This window comes from Oncorhynchus tshawytscha, linkage group LG10, assembly GCF_018296145.1.
Source record: "Oncorhynchus tshawytscha isolate Ot180627B linkage group LG10, Otsh_v2.0, whole genome shotgun sequence".
Taxonomy (NCBI): Eukaryota; Metazoa; Chordata; class Actinopteri; order Salmoniformes; family Salmonidae; genus Oncorhynchus; species Oncorhynchus tshawytscha.
This window is the reverse complement of record NC_056438.1, coordinates 77,808,277-77,830,776: the sequence shown is the minus strand read 5'-3', so window position 1 is coordinate 77,830,776 and position 22,500 is coordinate 77,808,277. Positions and strand designations below refer to the sequence as shown.

At 40.1% G+C, this 22,500-nt stretch overlaps 1 protein-coding gene across 11 annotated transcripts in view; it reads right to left on the bottom strand.

Annotated features, from left to right (window-relative positions):
- The window catches only part of LOC112215282 (receptor-type tyrosine-protein phosphatase F), a 532,058-nt gene that overhangs the window by 152,097 nt on the left and 357,461 nt on the right, over window positions 1–22,500 (bottom strand). For all 11 annotated transcript variants that reach the window (XM_042329120.1, XM_042329124.1, XM_042329125.1 and 8 more), the window contains 2 exons: window positions 6,295–6,437; window positions 5,888–6,014 (listed from right to left, as the gene is read on the bottom strand). In XM_042329120.1, coding sequence (XP_042185054.1) covers window positions 5,888–6,014; window positions 6,295–6,437 — 270 coding nt within the window. The remainder of the gene's footprint in view (window positions 1–5,887; window positions 6,015–6,294; window positions 6,438–22,500) is intronic.

Below are 22,500 nucleotides of genomic sequence, written 5' to 3'. Positions count from 1 at the left end.
TGACTATATACATGACACTGATATTCTACTTCCTGACTATATACATGACACTGATATTCTACTTCCTGACTATATACAAGACACTGATATTCTACTGACTATTACAAGACACTGATATTCTACTTCCTGACTATATACATGACACTGATATTCTACTTCCTGACTATATACAAGACACTGATATTCTACTTCCTGACTATATACAAGACACTGATATTCTACTTCCTTACTATATACAAAACACTCATATCCTACTTCCTGACTATAAACATGACACTGATATTCTACTTCCTGACTATAAACATGACACTGATATTCTACTAGTCATTATATAATGTCCTATGGGTCCTGGCAGGGATGGTCACATCACACATGAAGACCAAGGTTTCCGTTCTGAAAATGTGTCACTGGACATTTGATAAACGTACCAGACCCCGTTATACATTGGGTGCGTAACCTGATGAACTCAATCACTGTTTGCAAAAAAAAAAAAACAGTGATTGATGGTTCAAGGCAGAGTGCTATGCCAGATACCTTTCTTCTTTACTCGCACGGGAAAAATACATTTCTACTACACTTTAAAACGACTGGAGACATTAGTAGAATATTTTTTGAATAGGTCAAATGACAGGGTAGCCTACTCTGCTGATACGGACAAACAGATCTATAAAAGACAACATTGTCCATATAACAGATCTAGGAAATGGGGTGACACAAAAACAATATGACGTCCATCTAAACCGCAGGAGGAAATGATTGTCCAAAAATAAACTTTAAGTAGCGCAGCAAAGAAGAAGAGTGACTACGAGCAGAACTGAGTCACCGGGGATACGGTCGATGCTCTCCACTGCTGACATTAAGACAGGCTACAGGCCTTACTGTTGTTCACTCAAATAACTCAAATACAGTATTTTCATTGTCTTCTCTTTAAAGCAATAGATGCCATTTGATGTCCAAACATCCTGCAGGGTGTCTACTTTTCACGGACAGTCTCAACTCAACAATCAACTATGTGCAGAACACGCTGTGTAACTCTGGGGGCTGCCTTTCCTTCCAACTGTAGGGGGGCTGCCTTTCCTTCCAACTGTAGGGGGGGGCTGCCTTTCCTTCCAACTGTAGGGGGCTGCCTTTCCTTCCAACTGTAGGGGGGCTGCCTTTCCTTCCAACTGTAGGGGGGCTGCCTTTCCTTCCAACTGTAGGGGGGCTGCCTTTCCTTCCAACTGTAGGGGGCTGCCTTTCCTTCCAACTGTAGGGGGCTGCCTTTCCTTCCAACTGTAGGGGGCTGCCTTTCCTTCCAACTGTAGGGGGGCTGCCTTTCCTTCCAACTGTAGGGGGCTGCCTTTCCTTCCAACTGTAGGGGGGCTGCCTTTCCTTCCAACTGTAGGGGGCTGCCTTTCCTTCCAACTGTAGGGGGCTGCCTTTCCTTCCAACTGTAGGGGGCTGCCTTTCCTTCCAACTGTAGGGGGGCTGCCTTTCCTTCCAACTGTAGGGGGGCTGCCTTTCCTTCCAACTGTAGGGGGCTGCCTTTCCTTCCAACTGTAGGAGGGGGCTGCCTTTCCTTCCAACTGTAGGGGGCTGCCTTTCCTTCCAACTGTAGGGGGGCTGCCTTTCCTTCCAACTGTAGGGGGCTGCCTTTCCTTCCAACTGTAGGGGGCTGCCTTTCCTTCCAACTGTAGGGGGGCTGCCTTTCCTTCCAACTGTAGGGGGGCTGCCTTTCCTTCCAACTGTAGGGGGCTGCCTTTCCTTCCAACTGTAGGGGGGCTGCCTTTCCTTCCAACTGTAGGGGGGCTGCCTTTCCTTCCAACTGTAGGGGGCTGCCTTTCCTTCCAACTGTAGGGGGCTGCCTTTCCTTCCAACTGTAGGGGGCTGCCTTTCCTTCCAACTGTAGGGGGCTGCCTTTCCTTCCAACTGTAGGGGGCTGCCTTTCCTTCCAACTGTAGGGGGCTGCCTTTCCTTCCAACTGTAGGGGGGCTGCCTTTCCTTCCAACTGTAGGGGGCTGCCTTTCCTTCCAACTGTAGGGGGGCTGCCTTTCCTTCCAACTGTAGGGGGCTGCCTTTCCTTCCAACTGTAGGGGGCTGCCTTTCCTTCCAACTGTAGGGGGCTGCCTTTCCTTCCAACTGTAGGGGGGGGCTGCCTTTCCTTCCAACTGTAGGGGGCTGCCTTTCCTTCCAACTATAGGGGGCTGCCTTTCCTTCCAACTGTAGGGGGCTGCCTTTCCTTCCAACTGTAGGGGGTGGGGGCTGCCTTTCCTTCCAACTGTAGGGGGCTGCCTTTCCTTCCAACTGTAGGGGGCTGCCTTTCCTTCCAACTGTAGGGGGGGGCTGCCTTTCCTTCCAACTGTAGGGGGGCTGCCTTTCCTTCCAACTGTAGGGGGGGCTGCCTTTCCTTCCAACTGTAGGGGGCTGCCTTTCCTCCAACTGTAGGGGGCTGCCTTTCCTTCCAACTGTAGGGGGCTGCCTTTCCCTCCAACTGTAGGGGGGGGGCTGCCTTTCCTTCCAACTGTAGGGGGCTGCCTTTCCTTCCAACTGGGGGGCTGCCTTTCCTTCCAACTGTAGGGGGCTGCCTTTCCTTCCAACTGTAGGGGGCTGCCTTTTAGGGGGCTGCCTTTCCTTCCAACTGTAGGGGGGGGGGCTGCCTTTCCTTCCAACTGTAGGGGGCTGCCTTTCCTTCCAACTGTAGGGGGGTAGGGGGGCTGCCTTTCCTCCAACTGTAGGGGGCTGCCTTTCCCTCCAACTGTAGGGGGGCTGCCTTTCCTCCAACTGTAGGGGCTGCCTTCCTTCCAACTGGGGGCTGCCTTTCCTCCAACTGTAGGGGGCTGCCTTTCCTTCCAACTGTAGGGGGGCTGCCTTTCCTCCAACTGTAGGGGGGCTGCCTTTCCTTCCAACTGTAGGGGGCTGCCTTTCCTCCAACTGTAGGGGGGGGCTGCCTTTCCTTCCAACTGTAGGGGGCTGCCTTTCCTTCCAACTGTAGGGGGGGGGGCTGCCTTTCCTTCCAACTGTAGGGGGGCTGCCTTTCCTCCAACTGTAGGGGGCTGCCTTTCCTTCCAACTGTAGGGGGGCTGCCTTTCCTTCCAACTGTAGGGGGCTGCCTTTCCTCCAACTGTAGGGGGCTGCCTTTCCTTCCAACTGTAGGGGGGGCTGCCTTTCCTTCCAACTGTAGGGGGGCTGCCTTTCCTTCCAACTCCTTCCAACTGTAGGGGGGCTGCCTTTCCTTCCAACTGTAGGGGGCTGCCTTTCCTTCCAACTGTAGGGGGCTGCCTTTCCTTCCAACTGTAGGGGGCTGCCTTTCCTTCCAACTGTAGGGGGCTGCCTTTCCTTCCAACTGTAGGGGGGCTGCCTTTCCTTCCAACTGTAGGGGGGCTGCCTTTCCTTCCAACTGTAGGGGGCTGCCTTTCCTTCCAACTGTAGGGGGCTGCCTTTCCTTCCAACTGTAGGGGGCTGCCTTTCCTTCCAACTGTAGGGGGCTGCCTTTCCTTCCAACTGTAGGGGGCTGCCTTTCCTTCCAACTGTAGGGGGGCTGCCTTTCCTTCCAACTGTAGGGGGGGCTGCCTTTCCTTCCAACTGTAGTTATTTCTGTATTCCTTCCACTGGGGGCTGCCTTTCCTTCCAACTGTAGGGGGCTGCCTTTCCTTATGGACCCAACTGTAGGGGGCTGCCTTTCCTTCCAACTGTAGGGGGGGGCTGCCTTTCCTTCCAACTGTAGGCAACGTGATTTAAACGACTCTCTGTGGCACAAATTATGCTATAGTAGCCTATGTTGAATGATTTGAGTTATTTCTGTATAGACAGGAGTAGGCTAATTAGGCTACTCATTTGGGCAATTTAATTACATAGGCCCAAATAGACTCTAGGATAGCTGTGGGATGATAGGCCCAAATAGACTCTAGGATAGCTGTGGGATGATAGGCCCAAATAGACTCTAGGATAGCTGTGGGATGATAGGCCCAAATAGACTCTAGGATAGCTGTGGGATGATAGGCCCAAATAGACTCTAGGATAGCTGTGGGATGATAGGCCCAAATAGACTCTAGGATAGCTGTGGGATGATAGGCCCAAATAGACTCTAGGATAGCTGTGGGATGATAGATCCCACATTCCTCCAACCAGTAGAACTGGGCGACATACAAATAAAATATAAAAAAATATATATATATATTAAAAATATATATCAAAAAAGAATCCATCTTTTTTCTCTCTCATGGAATATTGGCCGGTGTCAATTTATTTATTAAGTGTCCCCGTTTATTTATTAAGTGTGTGTGTGTGTATGCGTGTGTGTGTGCGTGTGTGTGTGTGTGTGCCCACTCGTTTGTGCACAACTTCATGGGGTAAACTAAGTTAATCCAAATCTAAAAGTGAGTCAAACATTTACAATGACTTTTAGTTGGTGAGGCGGTATTGCAGGCAGTTGATGAGTGTGTGTGAGTGTGTGTGAGTGAGTGAGTGAGTGTGTGTGTATGTGTGTGTTTATGAGTGTGTGTGTGTGAACCCAGATAGCCCTGATAGCCAGCTGATGGCGTACGTGTTGATGAGTGTGTGTGAGTGTGTGAACCCAAATAGCCCTGATAGCCAGTTGATCAGATCGCAGGTGAATCAAACACGCTGAAGTAACATTAACGTTGTGGTGGAAACACAAGACAGCTGTTTGATCAAACTCCATAACAATCTGCCATAATGAGTCACACTGCTTGGGTTCGTCACCAACCACACTTCCCAGTCATCACAGCTTTGTAGGTACATGAGAGAACGCAGTGGTTCCGTCCCAAAAATGGACACTATTCCCTATATAGTGCACTATTTTTTATTACCCTGGGCCTATACCGTCTCTGATCAAAAGTAGAACACTATGTTGGGATTATGGTGCGATTTGGGGATACAGCCTTTGTCATCACAGCTTGTCGTGTACGTGATAACACACAGTCCGTTCCAGAGCAGATGACTCATCATGAGATCCTTACAGTCTGGGTGACCAAAATGGGATCATCATTCCCTATATTAGTGCACTCCTATCAGGGCACAAAGAGATGAGAGGATACATTTGGGACTCAAGACACTGTGTCCTCCACTGACCTAGCCAGCGTGTTGTCTTGATTCTAACGCACGCACGCACACACACACACACACACACAAAATCAACTGCCTGAAATACGGCCAGACTAACTGAAATACGCCCCGACTAACTGAAATACTGAAATACTGAAATACTGCCCCGACTAACTGAAATACTGAAATACTGCCCCGACTAACTGAAATACTGAAATACTGCCCCGACTAACTGAAATACTGAAATACTGCCCCGACTAACTGAAATACTGAAATACGGCCCCGACTAACTGAAATACTGAAATACTGCCCCGACTAACTGAAATACTGAAATACTGCCCCGACTAACTGAAATACTGAAATACGGCCCCGACTAACTGAAATACTGAAATACTGCCCCGACTAACTGAAATACTGAAATACGGCCCCGACTAACTGAAATACTGAAATACGGCCCCGACTAACTGAAATACTGAAATACCCAGACTAACTGAAATACTGAAATACGGCCAGACTAACTGAAATACTGAAATACGGCCAGACTAACTGAAATACTGAAATACGGCCAGACTAACTGAAATACTGAAATACTGAAATACAGCTGAAATACACGACTAACTGAAATACTGAAATACTGAAATACGGCCACGACTAACTGAAATACGGCCAGACTAACTGAAATACTGAAATACGGCCAGACTAACTGAAATACTGAAATACGGCCAGACTAACTGAAATACTGAAATACTGAAATACGGCCCCGACTAACTGAAATACAGCTTTTAAGCCAAAAGAGAGTGAAAGACACACACACAAACAAACCGTGTGACCTTTGGCCCCTCACCTTTGACGGAGACCTGAGCGGTAGCCTCGATCTGGCCCAGTGATGATATGGCCACGCAGCTGTAGTTGGCGGACTCCTTGATGTTGGTCACCTCCAGAACATTCCGACCGATGGGCATCTCATCCTCCTAAATAAGAAGAATCATTAAAGGTCCATTATCTAGCTTTTGCGTATGATCTGACATATATTTGAGATAGAAATGCGAGTAATAGATCTTTAGCATTAGCATTGAAAGCAAGTCTGAAAAAGCGGTAAATCCGTTCTATGTGCTATATTTCTACGCTTTCCCTCCTTTAAACTTAATTCAACACAATTCATACATACGCTCAAGGTGCTGTAGTAATAAAGATTGAATAAAACAGATTTAAAAAAAAAGCTAAACGGTAAGTAACAGTGAAAGTAAAGACCTTGGTGAGTTCGATTTCTCCCATGATCCACTTGACATAGGGCATGGGAGATCCTACAGCAACACACGTCAGGTTCACACTGCCCCCAGGCATCACCTCGTGGTTGGTGGGTGGGATGGAGAACCGCGGAGGGACACGACGTACTGAGGAGAGAGGAGAACGTTAAGATGGGAGGAGGAGGGGTGGATGTGATACGCGTGTCCAGAGGAGAAGAGGAGGAGCGGAGGAGGAGGAGGGGTGAGTGGGGTGTCAGGGAGAGTTCTGTGTTGAGAGGAGAGGAGAGGAAGAGGAGAGGAGGAGGGGTGGATGTGATACGAGTGTCCAGAGGAGAGGAGGAGGAGAGGAGGAGGAGGAGGGGTGGATGTGATACGAGTGTCCAGAGGAGAGGAGGAGGAGAGGAGGAGGAGGAGGGGTGAGTGGGGTGTCAGGGAGAGTTCTGTGTTGAGAAGAGAGGAGAGGAAGAGGAGAGGAGGGGTGAGTGGGGTGTCAGGGAGAGTTCTGTGTTGAGAGGAGGAGGAGAGGAGGAGGAGGAGGAGGAGGGGGTGAGTGGGGTGTCAGGGAGAGTTCTGTGTTGAGGAGAGGAGAGAGGAGAGGAGGGGTGAGTGGGGTGTCAGGGAGAGTTCTGTGTTGAGAGGAGAGGAGAGGAAGAGGAGAGGAGGAGGGGTGAGTGGGGTGTCAGGGAGAGTTCTGTGTTGAGAGGAGAGGAGAGGAAGAGGAGAGGAGGAGGGGTGAGTGGGGTGTCAGGGAGAGTTCTGTGTTGAGAGGAGAGGAGAGGAAGAGGAGAGGAGGAGGGGTGAGTGGGGTGTCAGGGAGAGTTCTGTGTTGAGAGGAGAGGAGAGGAAGAGGAGAGGAGGAGGGGTGAGTGGGGTGTCAGGGAGAGTTCTGTGTGGAGGAGGAGGAGGAGGAGGAGGAGGAGGAGGAGGGTGAGTGGGGTGTCAGGGAGAGTTCTGTGTTGAGAGGAGAGGAGGAGGAGGGGTGAGTGGGGTGTCAGGGAGAGTTCTGTGTTGAGAGGAGAGGAGAGGAGGAGGGGTTGAGTGGGGTGTCAGGGAGAGTTCTGTGTTGAGAGGAGAGGAGAGGAGAGGAGAGGGAGGAGGAGGGTTGAGTGGGGTGTCAGGGAGAGTTCTGTGTGGAATATTTTCATAAAGATAATCTGAAATAAGACATCTCAGTCTCACCCCCCCTTCCCCCAGTAATAAAACATTGAATATATTAACTCAAATAAACCTTGCACTTTTCTTTCTAGCACAGTCTTTTCCTTCTAACTTCTTTAAAGAGGAAACATGTACTTACTGTGACATGTGGTTGTCTCATCTGAATGCACTAACTGTCTCTCTGGATAAGAGCGTCTGCTAATGACTAAAATGTAAAATGTCAGTGTGATGAATCTAACGTGTGAGGCTGATCGCTTTTCAATCCCGATCCAACAGGTGAGCAGTTTAACCAATCACCATCCAACAGGTGAGCAGTTTAACCAATCATCATCCAACAGGTGAGCAGTTTAACCAATCATCATCCAACTGGTGAGCAGTTTAACCAATCACCATCCAACAGGTGAGCAGTTTAACCAATCACCATCCAACAGGTGAGCAGTTTAACCAATCACCATCCAACAGGTGAGCAGCTGAACCAATCACGATCCAACAGGTGAGCAGCTGAACCAATCACGATCCAACAGGTGAGCAGCTGAACCAATCACCATCCAACAGGTGAGCAGCTGAACCAATCACCATCCAACAGGTGAGCAGCTGAACCAATCACCATCCAACAGGTGAGCAGCTGAACCAATAGAGAAACAGCTTCTGTTGAAGAGACTTGGAGCTGTTCCCAGTTACTCAGACAGCAGCACATCTGTTCGTAAAACTTTACCATAGAAACCTTTTGTTTTGCTCCTTATAAAAAACAGGGGGAATGTATTTAAATAGGCCACTTTGATTTGAATAACACTCTACTAGACCTAAATCTGTTCCCCTTTGACAAGTGTGTCAGACGGTGCTAAGAGCTGAGACAGAGTTGCGTCATTCTGAGACTATTTGATACTCTGTGTGGATGCATTGTTTGACTCTCTCGCTCTCCCCCTTTCTCTCGCTCTCTCCCTTTCTCTCCCGCTCTCTCTTTGTGAGGCTCTGATGTGCAGATAAGCTGACATTAAAAAGATGTTCCCATGGAGACAGAGAGCGCCTTTTGACGTGGTCGCTAGGGAATAGAAGCTACTATCCACACACACATCCACACACACACACACACACACACACACACACACACACACACACACACACACACACACACACACACACAGAGAGAGAGAGCTTGAATGCTGCAGTAGTGAATAGCTAACTGCCAGAAAATAAACAAAACAGAACTATTTACATATGAACTGTTGTTTTATGTATAGATAAGAGCGTTTATCCAAGTCAACGTTTCAATCTAAGAGAAATAGCAGCTAGCGTTATTCATCATCTGTCACGTATTTTGTACGTGTAACTTTAAGCCGACACAAAGAGCTGAAAGTAGGGAAGAGAGGCGAGTTGGCAGCTAAATGTTGACAGGCCTGAGTTGGCGAGACAGGCAGTCGTGACATATTGTGACATTAGCACAGCCTTGCTTGGGGCTGACAGACTACAGATGACATAATACAAAACTAGAACAGCTTTCACCTTGTATAACCTACGCTTATGAACAATAAACAATCAACACTATATACTGTACTATCCGATTATCCAAAATGTATCATTAATGACTATCCTGACTACGAGACTATACCAGTTATAATGTATAACTAACTATACCAGTTATAATGTATAACTAATAACTACTAGACTATGACAGTTATAATGTATAACTAACTATACCAGTTATAATGTATAACTAACTATAACTAACTAGACTATACCAATTATAATGTATAACTAATGACTACTAGACTATACCAGCTATAATGTATAACTAATGACTACTAGACTATACCAGTTATAATGTATAACTAACTATAACTAACTAGACTATACCAGTTATAATGTATAACTAACTATACCAGATATAATGTATACTAATAACTTCTAGACTATACCAGTTATAATGTATAACTAACTATAACTAACTATACCAGTTATAATGTATAACTAATGACTACTAGACTATACCAGTTATAATGTATAACTAACTATAACTAGACTATACCAGTTATAATGTATAACTAATGCCTACTAGACTATACCAGTAGTTATAATGTATAACTAACTATAACTAACTATACCAGTTATAATGTATAACTAATGCCTACTAGACTATACCAGTTATAATGTATAACTAACTATAACTAACTATACCAGTTCTAATGTATAACTAAATATAACTAACTAGACTATACCAGTTATAATGTATAACTAACTATACCAGTTATAATGTATAACTAACTATAACTAACTATACCAGTTATAATGTATAACTAACTATAACTAACTATACCAGTTATAATGTATAACTAAATATAACTAACTAGACTATACCAGTTATAATGTATAACTAAATATAACTAACTAGACTATACCAGTTATAATGTATAACTAACTATACCAGTTATAATGTATAACTAACTATACCAGTTATAATGTATAACGAATGACTACTAGACTATACCAGTAGTTATAATGTATAACTAACTATAACTAACTATACCAGTTATAATGTATAACTAACTATACCAGTTATAATGTATAACTAATGACTACTAGACTATACCAGTAGTTATAATGTATAACTAACTATACCAGTTATAATGTATAACTAACTATAACTAACTATACCAGTTCTAATGTATAACTAAATATAACTAACTAGACTATACCAGTTATAATGTATAACTAACTATACCAGTTATAATGTATAACCAATGACTACTAGACTATACCAGTAGTTATAATGTATAACTAATGCCTACTAGACTATACCAGTTATAATGTATAACTAATAACTACTAGACTATACCAGTTATAATGTATAACTAACTATACCAGTTATAATGTATAACTAATGACTACTAGACTATACCAGTTATAATGTATAACTAACTATACCAGTTATAATGTATACTAATAACTTCTAGACTATACCAGTTATAATGTATAACTAACTATAACTAACTATACCAGTTATAATGTATAACTAATGACTACTAGACTATACCAGTTATAATGTATAACTAACTATAACTAGACTATACCAGTTATAATGTATAACTAATGCCTACTAGACTATACCAGTAGTTATAATGTATAACTAACTATAACTAACTATACCAGTTATACTGTATAACTAATGCCTACTAGACTATACCAGTAGTTATAATGTATAACGAACTATAACTAACTATACCAGTTATACTGTATAACTAATGCCTACTAGACTATACCAGTAGTTATAATGTATAACGAACTATAACTATACCAGTTATAATGTATAACTAAATATAACTAACTAGACTATACCAGTTATAATGTATAACTAACTATAACTAACTATACCAGTTCTAATGTATAACTAAATATAACTAACTAGACTATACCAGTTATAATGTATAACTAACTATACCAGTTATAATGTATAACTAACTATAACTAACTATACCAGTTCTAATGTATAACTAAATATAACTAACTAGACTATACCAGTTATAATGTATAACTAACTATACCAGTTATAATGTATAACTAACTATAACTAACTATACCAGTTATAATGTATAACTAATGACTACTAGACTATACCAGTTATAATATATAACTCACTATAACTAACTATACCAGTTATAATGTATAACTAACTATAACTAACTATACCAGTTATAATGTATAACTAATGACTACTAGACTATACTAGTTATAATGTATAACTAACTATAACTAACTATACCAGTTATAATGTATAACTAAATATAACTAACTAGACTATACCAGTTATAATGTATAACTAACTATACCAGTTATAATGTATAACTAACTATACCAGTTATAATGTATAACTAATGACTACTAGACTATACCAGTAGTTATAATGTATAACTAACTATAACTAACTATACCAGTTATAATGTATAACTAACTATACCAGTTATAATGTATAACTAATGACTACTAGACTATACCAGTAGTTATAATGTATAACTAATGACTACTAGACCATGTCAGTTATAATGTATAACTAATGACTACTAGACCATGTCAGTTATAATGTATAACTAATGACTACTAGACCATGTCAGTTATAATGTATAACTAATGACTACTAGACCATGTCAGTTATAATGTATAACTAATGACTACTAGACTATGTCAGTTATAATGTATAACTAATGACTACTAGACCATGTCAGTTATAATGTATAACTAATGACTACTAGACCATGTCAGTTATAATGTATAACTAATGACTACTAGACCATGTCAGTTATAATGTATAACTAATGACTACTAGACCATGTCAGTTATAATGTATAACTAATGACTACTAGACCATGTCAGTTATAATGTATAACTAATGACTACTAGACCATGTCAGTTATAATGTATAACTAATGACTACTAGACCATGTCAGTTATAATGTATAACTAATGACTACTAGACTATGTCAGTTAGGGAGGAAATTAAACTGCTTGTTTCCCCTAATGTGCTTTACTGTCTACACACACAGCCACACACACCGTGAGTCTCCCTGTCTCCCCAGGACAACTACTACCCTGCTCGGTAATTGCTTTTCTTGCACCAAAATGGATTTTCAAATGTGACATTTCTTTTTTTCTCTTCTTCTCCTCTTTTTCTAACTTGGCTACACACTAAATACGAACTGGTCTGTATAGTAATACTAACTGGTCTGTATATTAATACTAACTGGTCTGTATGCTAATACTAACTGGTCTGTATAGTAATACTAACTGGTCTGTATATTAATACTAACTGGTCTGTATATTAATACGAACTGGTCTGTATATTAATACCGACTGGTCTGTATATTAATACTAACTGGTCTGTATGCTAATACTAACTGGTCTGTATATTAATACTAACTGGTCTGTATATTAATACTAACTGGTCTGTCTGTATATTAATACTAACTGGTCTGTCTGTATATTAATACTAACTGGTCTGTATATTAATACTAACTGGTCTGTATATTAATACTAACTGGTCTGTATATTAATACCGACTGGTCTGTATATTAATACCGACTGGTCTGTATATTAATACTAACTGGTCTGTATATTAATACTAACTGGTCTGTATATTAATACTAACTGGTCTGTATATTAATACTAACTGGTCTGTATATTAATACTAACTGGTCTGTCTGTATATTAATAGCAACTGGTCTGTATATTAATACTAACTGGTATGTCTGTATATTAATACTAACTGGTCTGTCTGTATATTAATACTAACTGGTCTGTCTGTATATTAATACTAACTGGTCTGTATAGTAATGCTAACTGGTCTGTATAGTAATACTAACTGGTCTGTATATTAATACTAACTGGTCTGTATATTAATACTAACTGGTCTGTATATTAATACTAACTGGTCTGTATATTGATACTAGCTGGTCTGTATGCTAATACTAACTGGTCTGTATATTAATACTAACTGGTCTGTATATTAATACTAACTGGTCTGTATGCTAATACTAACTGGTCTGTATATTAATACTAACTGGTCTGTATATTAATACTAACTGGTCTGTATATTAATACTAGCTGGTCTGTATAGTAATACTAACTGGTCTGTATATTAATACTAACTGGTCTGTATATTAATACTAACTGGTCTGTATATTAATACTAACTGGTCTGTCTGTATAGTAATACTAACTGGTCTGTATGTTAATACTAACTGGTCTGTATATGAATACTAACTGGTCTGTATGCTAATACTAACTGGTCTGTATATTAATACTAACTGGCCTGTATATTAATACTAACTGGTCTGTATGCTAATACTAACTGGTCTGTATATTAATACTAACTGGTCTGTATATTAATACTAACTGGTCTGTATATTAATACTAACTGGTCTGTATATTAATACTAACTGGTCTGTATATTAATACTAACTGGTCTGTCTGTATATTAATACTAACTGGTCTGTATATTAATACTAACTGGTCTGTATATTAATACTAACTGGTCTGTATATTAATACTAACTGGTCTGTCTGTATATTAATACTAACTGGTCTGTATATTAATACTAACTGGTCTGTCTGTATATTAATACTAACTGGTCTGTATAGTAATACTAACTGGTCTGTATATTAATACTAACTGGTCTGTATATTAATACTAACTGGTCTGTCTGTATATTAATACTAACTGGTCTGTATATTAATACTAACTGGTCTGTATGCTAATACTAACTGGTCTGTATATTAATACTAACTGGTCTGTCTGTATATTAATACTAACTGGTCTGTCTGTATATTAATACTAACTGGTCTGTATGCTAATACTAACTGGTCTGTATATTAATACTAACTGGTCTGCATATTAATACTAACTGGTCTGTATATTAATACTAACTGGTCTGTATATTAATACTAACTGGTCTGTATATTAATACTAACTGGTCTGTATGCTAATACTAACTGGTCTGTATATTAATACTAACTGGTCTGTATATTAATACTAACTGGTCTGTATATTAATACTAACTGGTCTGTATGCTAATACTAACTGGTCTGTATATTAATACTAACTGGTCTGTATATTAATACTAACTGGTCTGTATATTAATACTAACTGGTCTGTATGCTAATACTAACTGGTCTGTATATTAATACTAACTGGTCTGTCTGTATATTAATACTAACTGGTCTGTCTGTATAGTAATACTAACTGGTCTGTATGTTAATACTAACTGGTCTGTATATTAATACTAACTGGTCTGTATATTAATACTAACTGGTCTGTCTGTATATTAATACTAACTGGTCTGTCTGTATATTAATACTAACTGGTCTGTCTGTATATTAATACTAACTGGTCTGTATAGTAACACTAACTGGTCTGTCTGTATAGTAATACTAACTGGTCTGTATATTAATACTAACTGGTCTGTATGTTAATACTAACTGGTCTGTATATTAATACTAACTGGTCTGTATATTAATACTAACTGGCCTGTATATCAATACTAACTGGTCTGTATGCTAATACTAACTGGTCTGTATATTAATACTAACTGGTCTGTATATTAATACTAACTGGTCTGTATATTAATACTAACTGGTCTGTATATTAATACTAACTGGTCTGTATATTAATACTAACTGGTCTGTATATTAATACTAACTGGTCTGTATATTAATACTAACTGGTCTGTATATTAATACTAACTGGTCTGTATGCTAATACTAACTGGTCTGTATATTAATACTAACTGGTCTGTATATTAATACTAACTGGTCTGTCTGTATATTAATACTAACTGGTCTGTCTGTATATTAATACTAACTGGTCTGTATAGTAACACTAACTGGTCTGTCTGTATAGTAATACTAACTGGTCTGTATATTAATACTAACTGGTCTGTATGTTAATACTAACTGGTCTGTATATTAATACTAACTGGTCTGTATATTAATACTAACTGGTCTGTATATTAATACTAACTGGTCTGTATGCTAATACTAACTGGTCTGTATGCTAATACTAACTGGTCTGTATAATAATACTAACTGGTCTGTATAGTAATACTAACTGGTCTGTATATTAATACTAACTGGTCTGTATATTAATACTAACTGGTCTGTATATTAATACTAACTGGCCTGTATAGTAATACTAACTGGTCTGTACAGTAATACTAACTGGTCTGTCTGTATAGTAATACTAACTGGTCTGTATGTATAGTAATACTAACTGGTCTGTATATTAATACTAACTGGTCTGTATAGTAACACTAACTGGTCTGTCTGTATAGTAATACTAACTGGTCTGTATATTAATACTAACTGGTCTGTATATTAATACTAACTGGTCTGTCTGTATATTAATACTAACTGGTCTGTATATTAATACTAACTGGCCTGTATAGTAATACTAACTGGTCTGTATATTAATACTAACTGGTCTGTATATTAATACTAACTGGTCTGTCTGTATATTAATACTAACTGGTCTGTATGTATATTAATACTAACTGGTCTGTATATTAATACTAACTGGTCTGTATATTAATACTAACTGGTCTGTATATTAATACTAACTGGTCTGTATAGTAATACTAACTGGTCTGTACAGTAATACTAACTGGTCTGTCTGTATAGTAATACTAACTGGTCTGTATGTATAGTAATACTAACTGGTCTGTATATTAATACTAACTGGTCTGTATAGTAACACTAACTGGTCTGTCTGTATAGTAATACTAACTGGTCTGTATATTAATACTAACTGGTCTGTATATTAATACTAACTGGTCTGTCTGTATATTAATACTAACTGGTCTGTATATTAATACTAACTGGCCTGTATAGTAATACTAACTGGTCTGTATATTAATACTAACTGGTCTGTATATTAATACTAACTGGTCTGTCTGTATATTAATACTAACTGGTCTGTCTGTATATTAATACTAACTGGTCTATATAGTAATACTAACTGGTCTGTATAGTAATACTAACTGGTCTGTATATTAATACTAACTGGTCTGTCTGTATATTAATACTAACTGGTCTGTCTGTATATTAATACTAACTGGTCTGTCTGTATATTAATACTAACTGGTCTGTCTGTATATTAATACTAACTGGTCTGTCTGTATATTAATACTAACTGGTCTGTATAGTAATACTAACTGGTCTGTATAGTAATACTAACTGGTCTGTATATTAATACTAACTGGTCTGTATATTAATACTAACTGGTCTGTATATTAATACTAACTGGTCTGTATATTAATACTAACTGGTCTGTATAGTAATACTAACTGGTCTGTATAGTAATACTAACTGGTCTGCATATTAATACTAACTGGTCTGTATATTAATACTAACTGGCCTGTATATTAATACTAACTGGTCTGTCTGTATATTAATACTAACTGGTCTGTATAGTAATACTAACTGGTCTGTATAGTAATACTAACTGGTCTGTATAGTAATACTAACTGGTCTGTATATTAATACTAACTGGTCTGTATGTTAATACTAACTGGTCTGTATATTAATACTAACTGGTCTGTATATTAATACTAACTGGTCTGTATGCTAATACTAACTGGTCTGTATATTAATACTAACTTGTCTGTATATTAATACTAACTGGTCTGTCTGTATATTAATACTAACTGGTCTGTCTGTATATTAATACTAACTGGTCTGTCTGTATATTAATACTAACTGGTCTGTATATTAATACTAACTGGCCTGTATAGTAATACTAACTGGTCTGTATATTAATACTAACTGGTCTGTATGTATATTAATACTAACTGGTCTGTCTGTATATTAATACTAACTGGTCTGTCTGTATATTAATACTAACTGGTCTGTATAGTAATACTAACTGGTCTGTATATTAATACTAACTGGTCTGTATATTAATACTAACTGGTCTGTCTGTATATTAATACTAACTGGTCTGTATATTAATACTAACTGGTCTGTCTGTATATTAATACTAACTGGTCTGTATAGTAATACTAACTGGTCTGTATATTAATACTAACTGGTCTGTATATTAATACTAACTGGTCTGTCTGTATATTAATACTAACTGGTCTGTATATTAATACTAACTGGTCTGTCTGTATATTAATACTAACTGGTCTGTATAGTAATACTAACTGGTCTGTATAGTAATACTAACTGGTCTGTATAGTAATACTAACTGGTCTGTATATTAATACTAACTGGTCTGTATGTTAATACTAACTGGTCTGTATGCTAATACTAACTGGTCTGTATATTAATACTAACTGGTCTGTATATTAATACTAACTGGTCTGTATGCTAATACTAACTGGTCTGTATATTAATACTAACTGGTCTGTATATTAATACTAACCGGTCTGTATGCTAATACTAACTGGTATGTATATTAATACTAACTGGTCTGTATATTAATACTAACTGGTCTGTATAGTAATACTAACTGGTCTGTATAGTAATACTAACTGGTCTGTATATTAATACTAACTGGTCTGTATATTAATACTAACTGGTCTGTCTGTATAGTAATACTAACTGGTCTGTATGTTAATACTGTATATGAATACTAACTGGTCTGTATATTAATACTAACTGTCTGTCTGTATATTAATACTAACTGGTCTGTATATTAATACTAACTGGTCTGTATATTAATACTAACTGGTCTGTATATTAATACTAACTGGTCTGTATATTAATACTAACTGGTCTGTATGCTAATACTAACTGGTCTGGTCTGTATATTAATACTAACTGGTCTGTATATTAATACTAACTGGTCTGTATAGTAATACTAACTGGTCTGTATAGTAACACTAACTGGTCTGTATAGTAATACTAACTGGTCTGTCTGTATAGTAATACTAACTGGTCTGTATATTAATACTAACTGGTCTGTATATTAATACTAACTGGTCTGTATGTTAATACTAACTGGTCTGTATATTAATACTAACTGGTCTGTATGTTAATACTAACTGGTCTGTATATTAATACTAACTGGTCTGTATATTAATACTAACTGGCCTGTATATTAATACTAACTGGTCTGTATAGTAATACTAACTGGTCTGTCTGTATATTAATACTAACTGGTCTGTATATTAATACTAACTGGTCTGTCTGTATATTAATACTAACTGGTCTGTATATTAATACTAACTGGTCTGTATAGTAATACTAACTGGTCTGTCTGTATATTAATACTAACTGGTCTGTATATTAATACTAACTGGTCTGTCTGTATATTAATACTAACTGGTCTGTCTGTATAGTAATACTAACTGGTCTGTATAGTAATACTAACTGGTCTGTATATTAATACTAACTGGTCTGTATGTATATTAATACTAACTGGTCTGTCTGTATAGTAATACTAACCGGTATGTATATTAATACTAACTGGTCTGTCTGTATATTAATACTAACTGGTCTGTATATTAATACTAACTGGTCTGTATAGTAATACTAACTGGTCTGTATATTAATACTAACTGGTCTGTATGTTAATACTAACTGGTATGTATGTATATTAATACTAACTGGTCTGTCTGTATAGTAATACTAACTGGTCTGTATGTTAATACTAACTGGTCTGTCTGTATGTTAATACTAACTGGTCTGTATGTTAATACTAACTGGTCTGTATGTTAGTCTGGATACAACCAATGCCATGTCTCCTCATCTTCCTCCATCCCCGTCTCCCTACCCACTAGCGAGCTGTAAGAGAGCTATAAACTCACCAGTCGTGACAATGTGTGTGAGGAAACTCAGCAGAAACCTGCTTCTTCAATCAATATCAGAACAAGCTGGCTGACAGCTGTAAAGCCTATCTGCAGGGTAACATGGGGATTCTGTCAGACAGACAATAACTGTGGGCTAGTGTACCATGCTGAGGGCTGATCATAGATACCTCCCAAATGGCACCCTGTTCCCTATACAGTGCAATAGGAAAGTATTCGGACCCCTTCATTTCCCCCACATTTTGTTACGTTACTGCCTTACAAGCATTTTCTGGTCTGATGAAACCAAGATTGAACTCTTTGGCTTGAAAGCCAAGCGTCATGTCTTGGCACAGCTCATTACCTGGCCAAAACCATCCCGACGGTGAAGCATGGTGGTGGTAGAATCATGCTGTGGGGATGTTTTTCAGTGGCAGGGACTGGGAGACCAGTCAGGATTGAGATAAAGCTGAACGGAGCAAAGTACAGAGAGATCCTTGATGAAAACCTGCTCCAGAGCACTCAGGACCTCAGACTGGGGTGAAGGTTCACCTTCCAACAGGACAACGACCCTAAGCACACAGCCAAGACAACACAGGAGTGACTTTGGGACAAGTGTCTGGATGTCCTTGAGCGATGCTCTCCATCCAACCTGACAGAGCTTGAGAGGATCTGCAGAGGAGAATGGGATTAACTGCCCAAATCGCTGCTGTCACGTTCTGACCTTAGTTATTTTGTTATGTCTTTGTTTTAGTATGGTCAGGGTGTGAGTTGGGTGGGTTGTCTATGTTCCTTTTTCTATGTGGTGTTTTTGTGTCTTGACCTGGTATGGTTCTCAATCAGGGACAGCTGTCTATTGGCTCTAGTCAGGGATCTGGTCAGGGATCTAGTCAGGGCTCTGGTCAGGACTCTGGTCAGTGTTCTGATCAGGGGAATACGACCAGGGAAATACGACCAGGGGAATACGACCAGGGGAATACGACCAGGGGAATACGACCAGGGGAATACGACCAGGGAAATACACTATTGTTTTCACTATATATTTTACCTCTTGGGGATGTTATTCGAAAACATAATGTTAACTTTCACTGCTATGCGGATGACACACAGCTGTACATTTCAATGAAACATGGTGAAGCCCCAAAATTGCCCTTGCTAGAAGCATGTGTTTCAGACATAAGGAAGTGGATGGCTGCAAACTTTCTACTTTTAAACTCGGACAAAACAGAGATGCTTGTTATAGGTCCCAAGAAACAAAGAGATCTTCTGTTGAATCTGACAATTAATCTTAATGGTTGTACAGTCGTCTCAAATAAAACTGTGAAGGACCTCGGCGTTACTCTGGACCCTGATCTCTCTTTTGAAGAACATATCAAGACCATTTCAAGGACAGCTTTTTTTCCATCTACGTAACATTGCAAAAATCAGAAACTTTCTGTCCAAAAATGATGCAGAAAAATTAATCCATGCTTTTGTCACTTCTAGGTTAGACTACTGCAATGCTCTACTTTCCGGCTACCCGGATAAAGCACTAAATAAACTTCAGTTAGTACTAAATACGGCTGCTCGAATTCTGACTAGAACCAAAAAATTTGATCATATTACTCCAGTGCTAGCCTCTCTACACTGGCTTCCTGTCAAAGCAAGGGCTGATTTCAAGGTTTTACTGCTAACCTACAAAGCATTACATGGGCTTGCTCCTACCTATCTCTCTGATTTGGTCCTGCCGTACATACCTACACGTACGCTACGGTCACAAGACGCAGGCCTCCTAATTGTCCCTAGAATTTCTAAGCAAACAGCTGGAGGCAGGGCTTTCTCCTATAGAGCTCCATTTTTATGGAACGGTCTGCCTATCCATGACAGAGACGCAAACTCGGTCTCAACCTTTAAGTCCTTACTGAAGACTTATCTCTTCAGTGGGTCATGTGATTGAGTGTAGTCTGGCCCAGGAGTGGGAAGGTGAACGGAAAGGCTCTGGAGCATGTGAACCGCATCCTGTCTCTGCCTGGCCGGTTCCCCTCTTCCCACTGGGATTCTCTGCCTCTAACCCTATTACAGGGGCTGAGTCACTGGCTTACTGGGGCTCTCTCTTGCCGTCCCTGGAAGGGGTGCTCACCGAGTGGGTTGATTCACTGATGTGGTCATCCTGTCTGGGATGGCGCCCCCCTTGGGTGGCGGAGTTCTTTGTGGGCTACACTCAGCCTTGTCTCAGGATGGTGTTGGTGGTTGAAGATATCCCTCTAGTGGTGTGGGGGCTGTGCTTTGGCAAAGTGGGTGGGGTTATATCCTTCCTGTTTGGCCCTGTCTGGGGGTGTTCTCGGATGGGGCCACAGTGTCTCCTGACCCCTCCTGTCTCAGCCTCCAGTATCTATGCTGCAGTAGTTAATGTGTCGGGGGCTAGGGTCAGTTTGTTATATCTGGAGTACCTCTCCTGTCCTATTCGGTGTCCTGTGTGAATCTAAGTGTGCGTTCTCTAATTCTCTCTTTTCTCTCTCTCTCTCTCTCTCTCTCTCTCTCTCGGAGGACCTGAGCCCTAGGACCATGCCCCAGGACTACCTGACATGATGACTCCTTGCTGTCCCCAGTCCACCTGGCCGTGCTGCTGCTCCAGTTTCAACTGTTCTGCCTTATTATTATACGACCATGCTGGTCATTTATGAACATTTGAACATCTTGGCCATGTTCTGTTATAATCTCCACCCGGCACAGCCAGAAGAGGACTGGCCACCCCCCATAGCCTGGTTCCTCTCTAGGTTTTTCCTAGGTTTTGGCCTTTCTAGGGAGTTTTTCCTAGCCACCGTGCTTCTACACCTGCATTGCTTGCTGTTTGGGGTTTTAGGCTGGGTTTCTGTACAGCACTTTGAGATATCAGCTGATGTACGAAGGGCTATATAAATAAATTTGATTTGATTTGAAATACGACCAGGGGAATACGACCAGGGGAATTACGACCAGGGGAATACGACCAGGGGAATTACGACCAGGGGAATACGACCAGGGGAATTACGACCAGGGGAATTACCCCCCCCCCATCTCATTAAGTAACTCAAGATGAAGGCCGACAGGGGCTTTGTGTGGGCCGCCATTAACGACTCAATTACATTCCTTCTTCTGTGTTCGATTTTAAAATAATCAGCACTTACATCTGGTATAACAGAAGCAATGATTGGTTCCATGATTGTCTTCGAAAAGGTTTTCTTTTATTTACACGGATATTGACCATGAGGATTAGGGGGGGGGGCAGTGATGTGTGGCTGGGCCCCGTAGTAACAGTGTGTCTGAAAACACACATGATCCCTTGTGAGCTGCTTTGTCCTTCCTGATACCCATGAACCTCAGCGGCAGGTAGCCGTGTTACCGGCTGACTGTCTCAATACCGAACAGAACCTATGGTGCCTAACGCCACCTGAATACCCACACAGGAGGACAGAGAGTGGAGGTTAAATGTAGTAAATGGATACCTGTAGCAGCTATCTACTAGTGAATATGACATTGACTGGGTGTGAAGAGAGAGAGAGAGAGAGATCAACGGGAGGATTTGTGGTAAAGTACACACAGTAAACCATGTGCCACATACTGAACAGTAGCAATGAATTACACAGGCTAAACAAGACCAGGTGGGTTCAAGTCCAGGGACAGGCTAAACAAGACCAGGGACAGGCTAAACAAGACCAGGTGGGTTCAAGTCAAGGGACAGGCTAAACAAGACCAGGGACAGGCTAAACAAGACCAGGGACAGGCTAAACAAGACCAAGGACAGGCTAAACAAGACCAGGTGGGT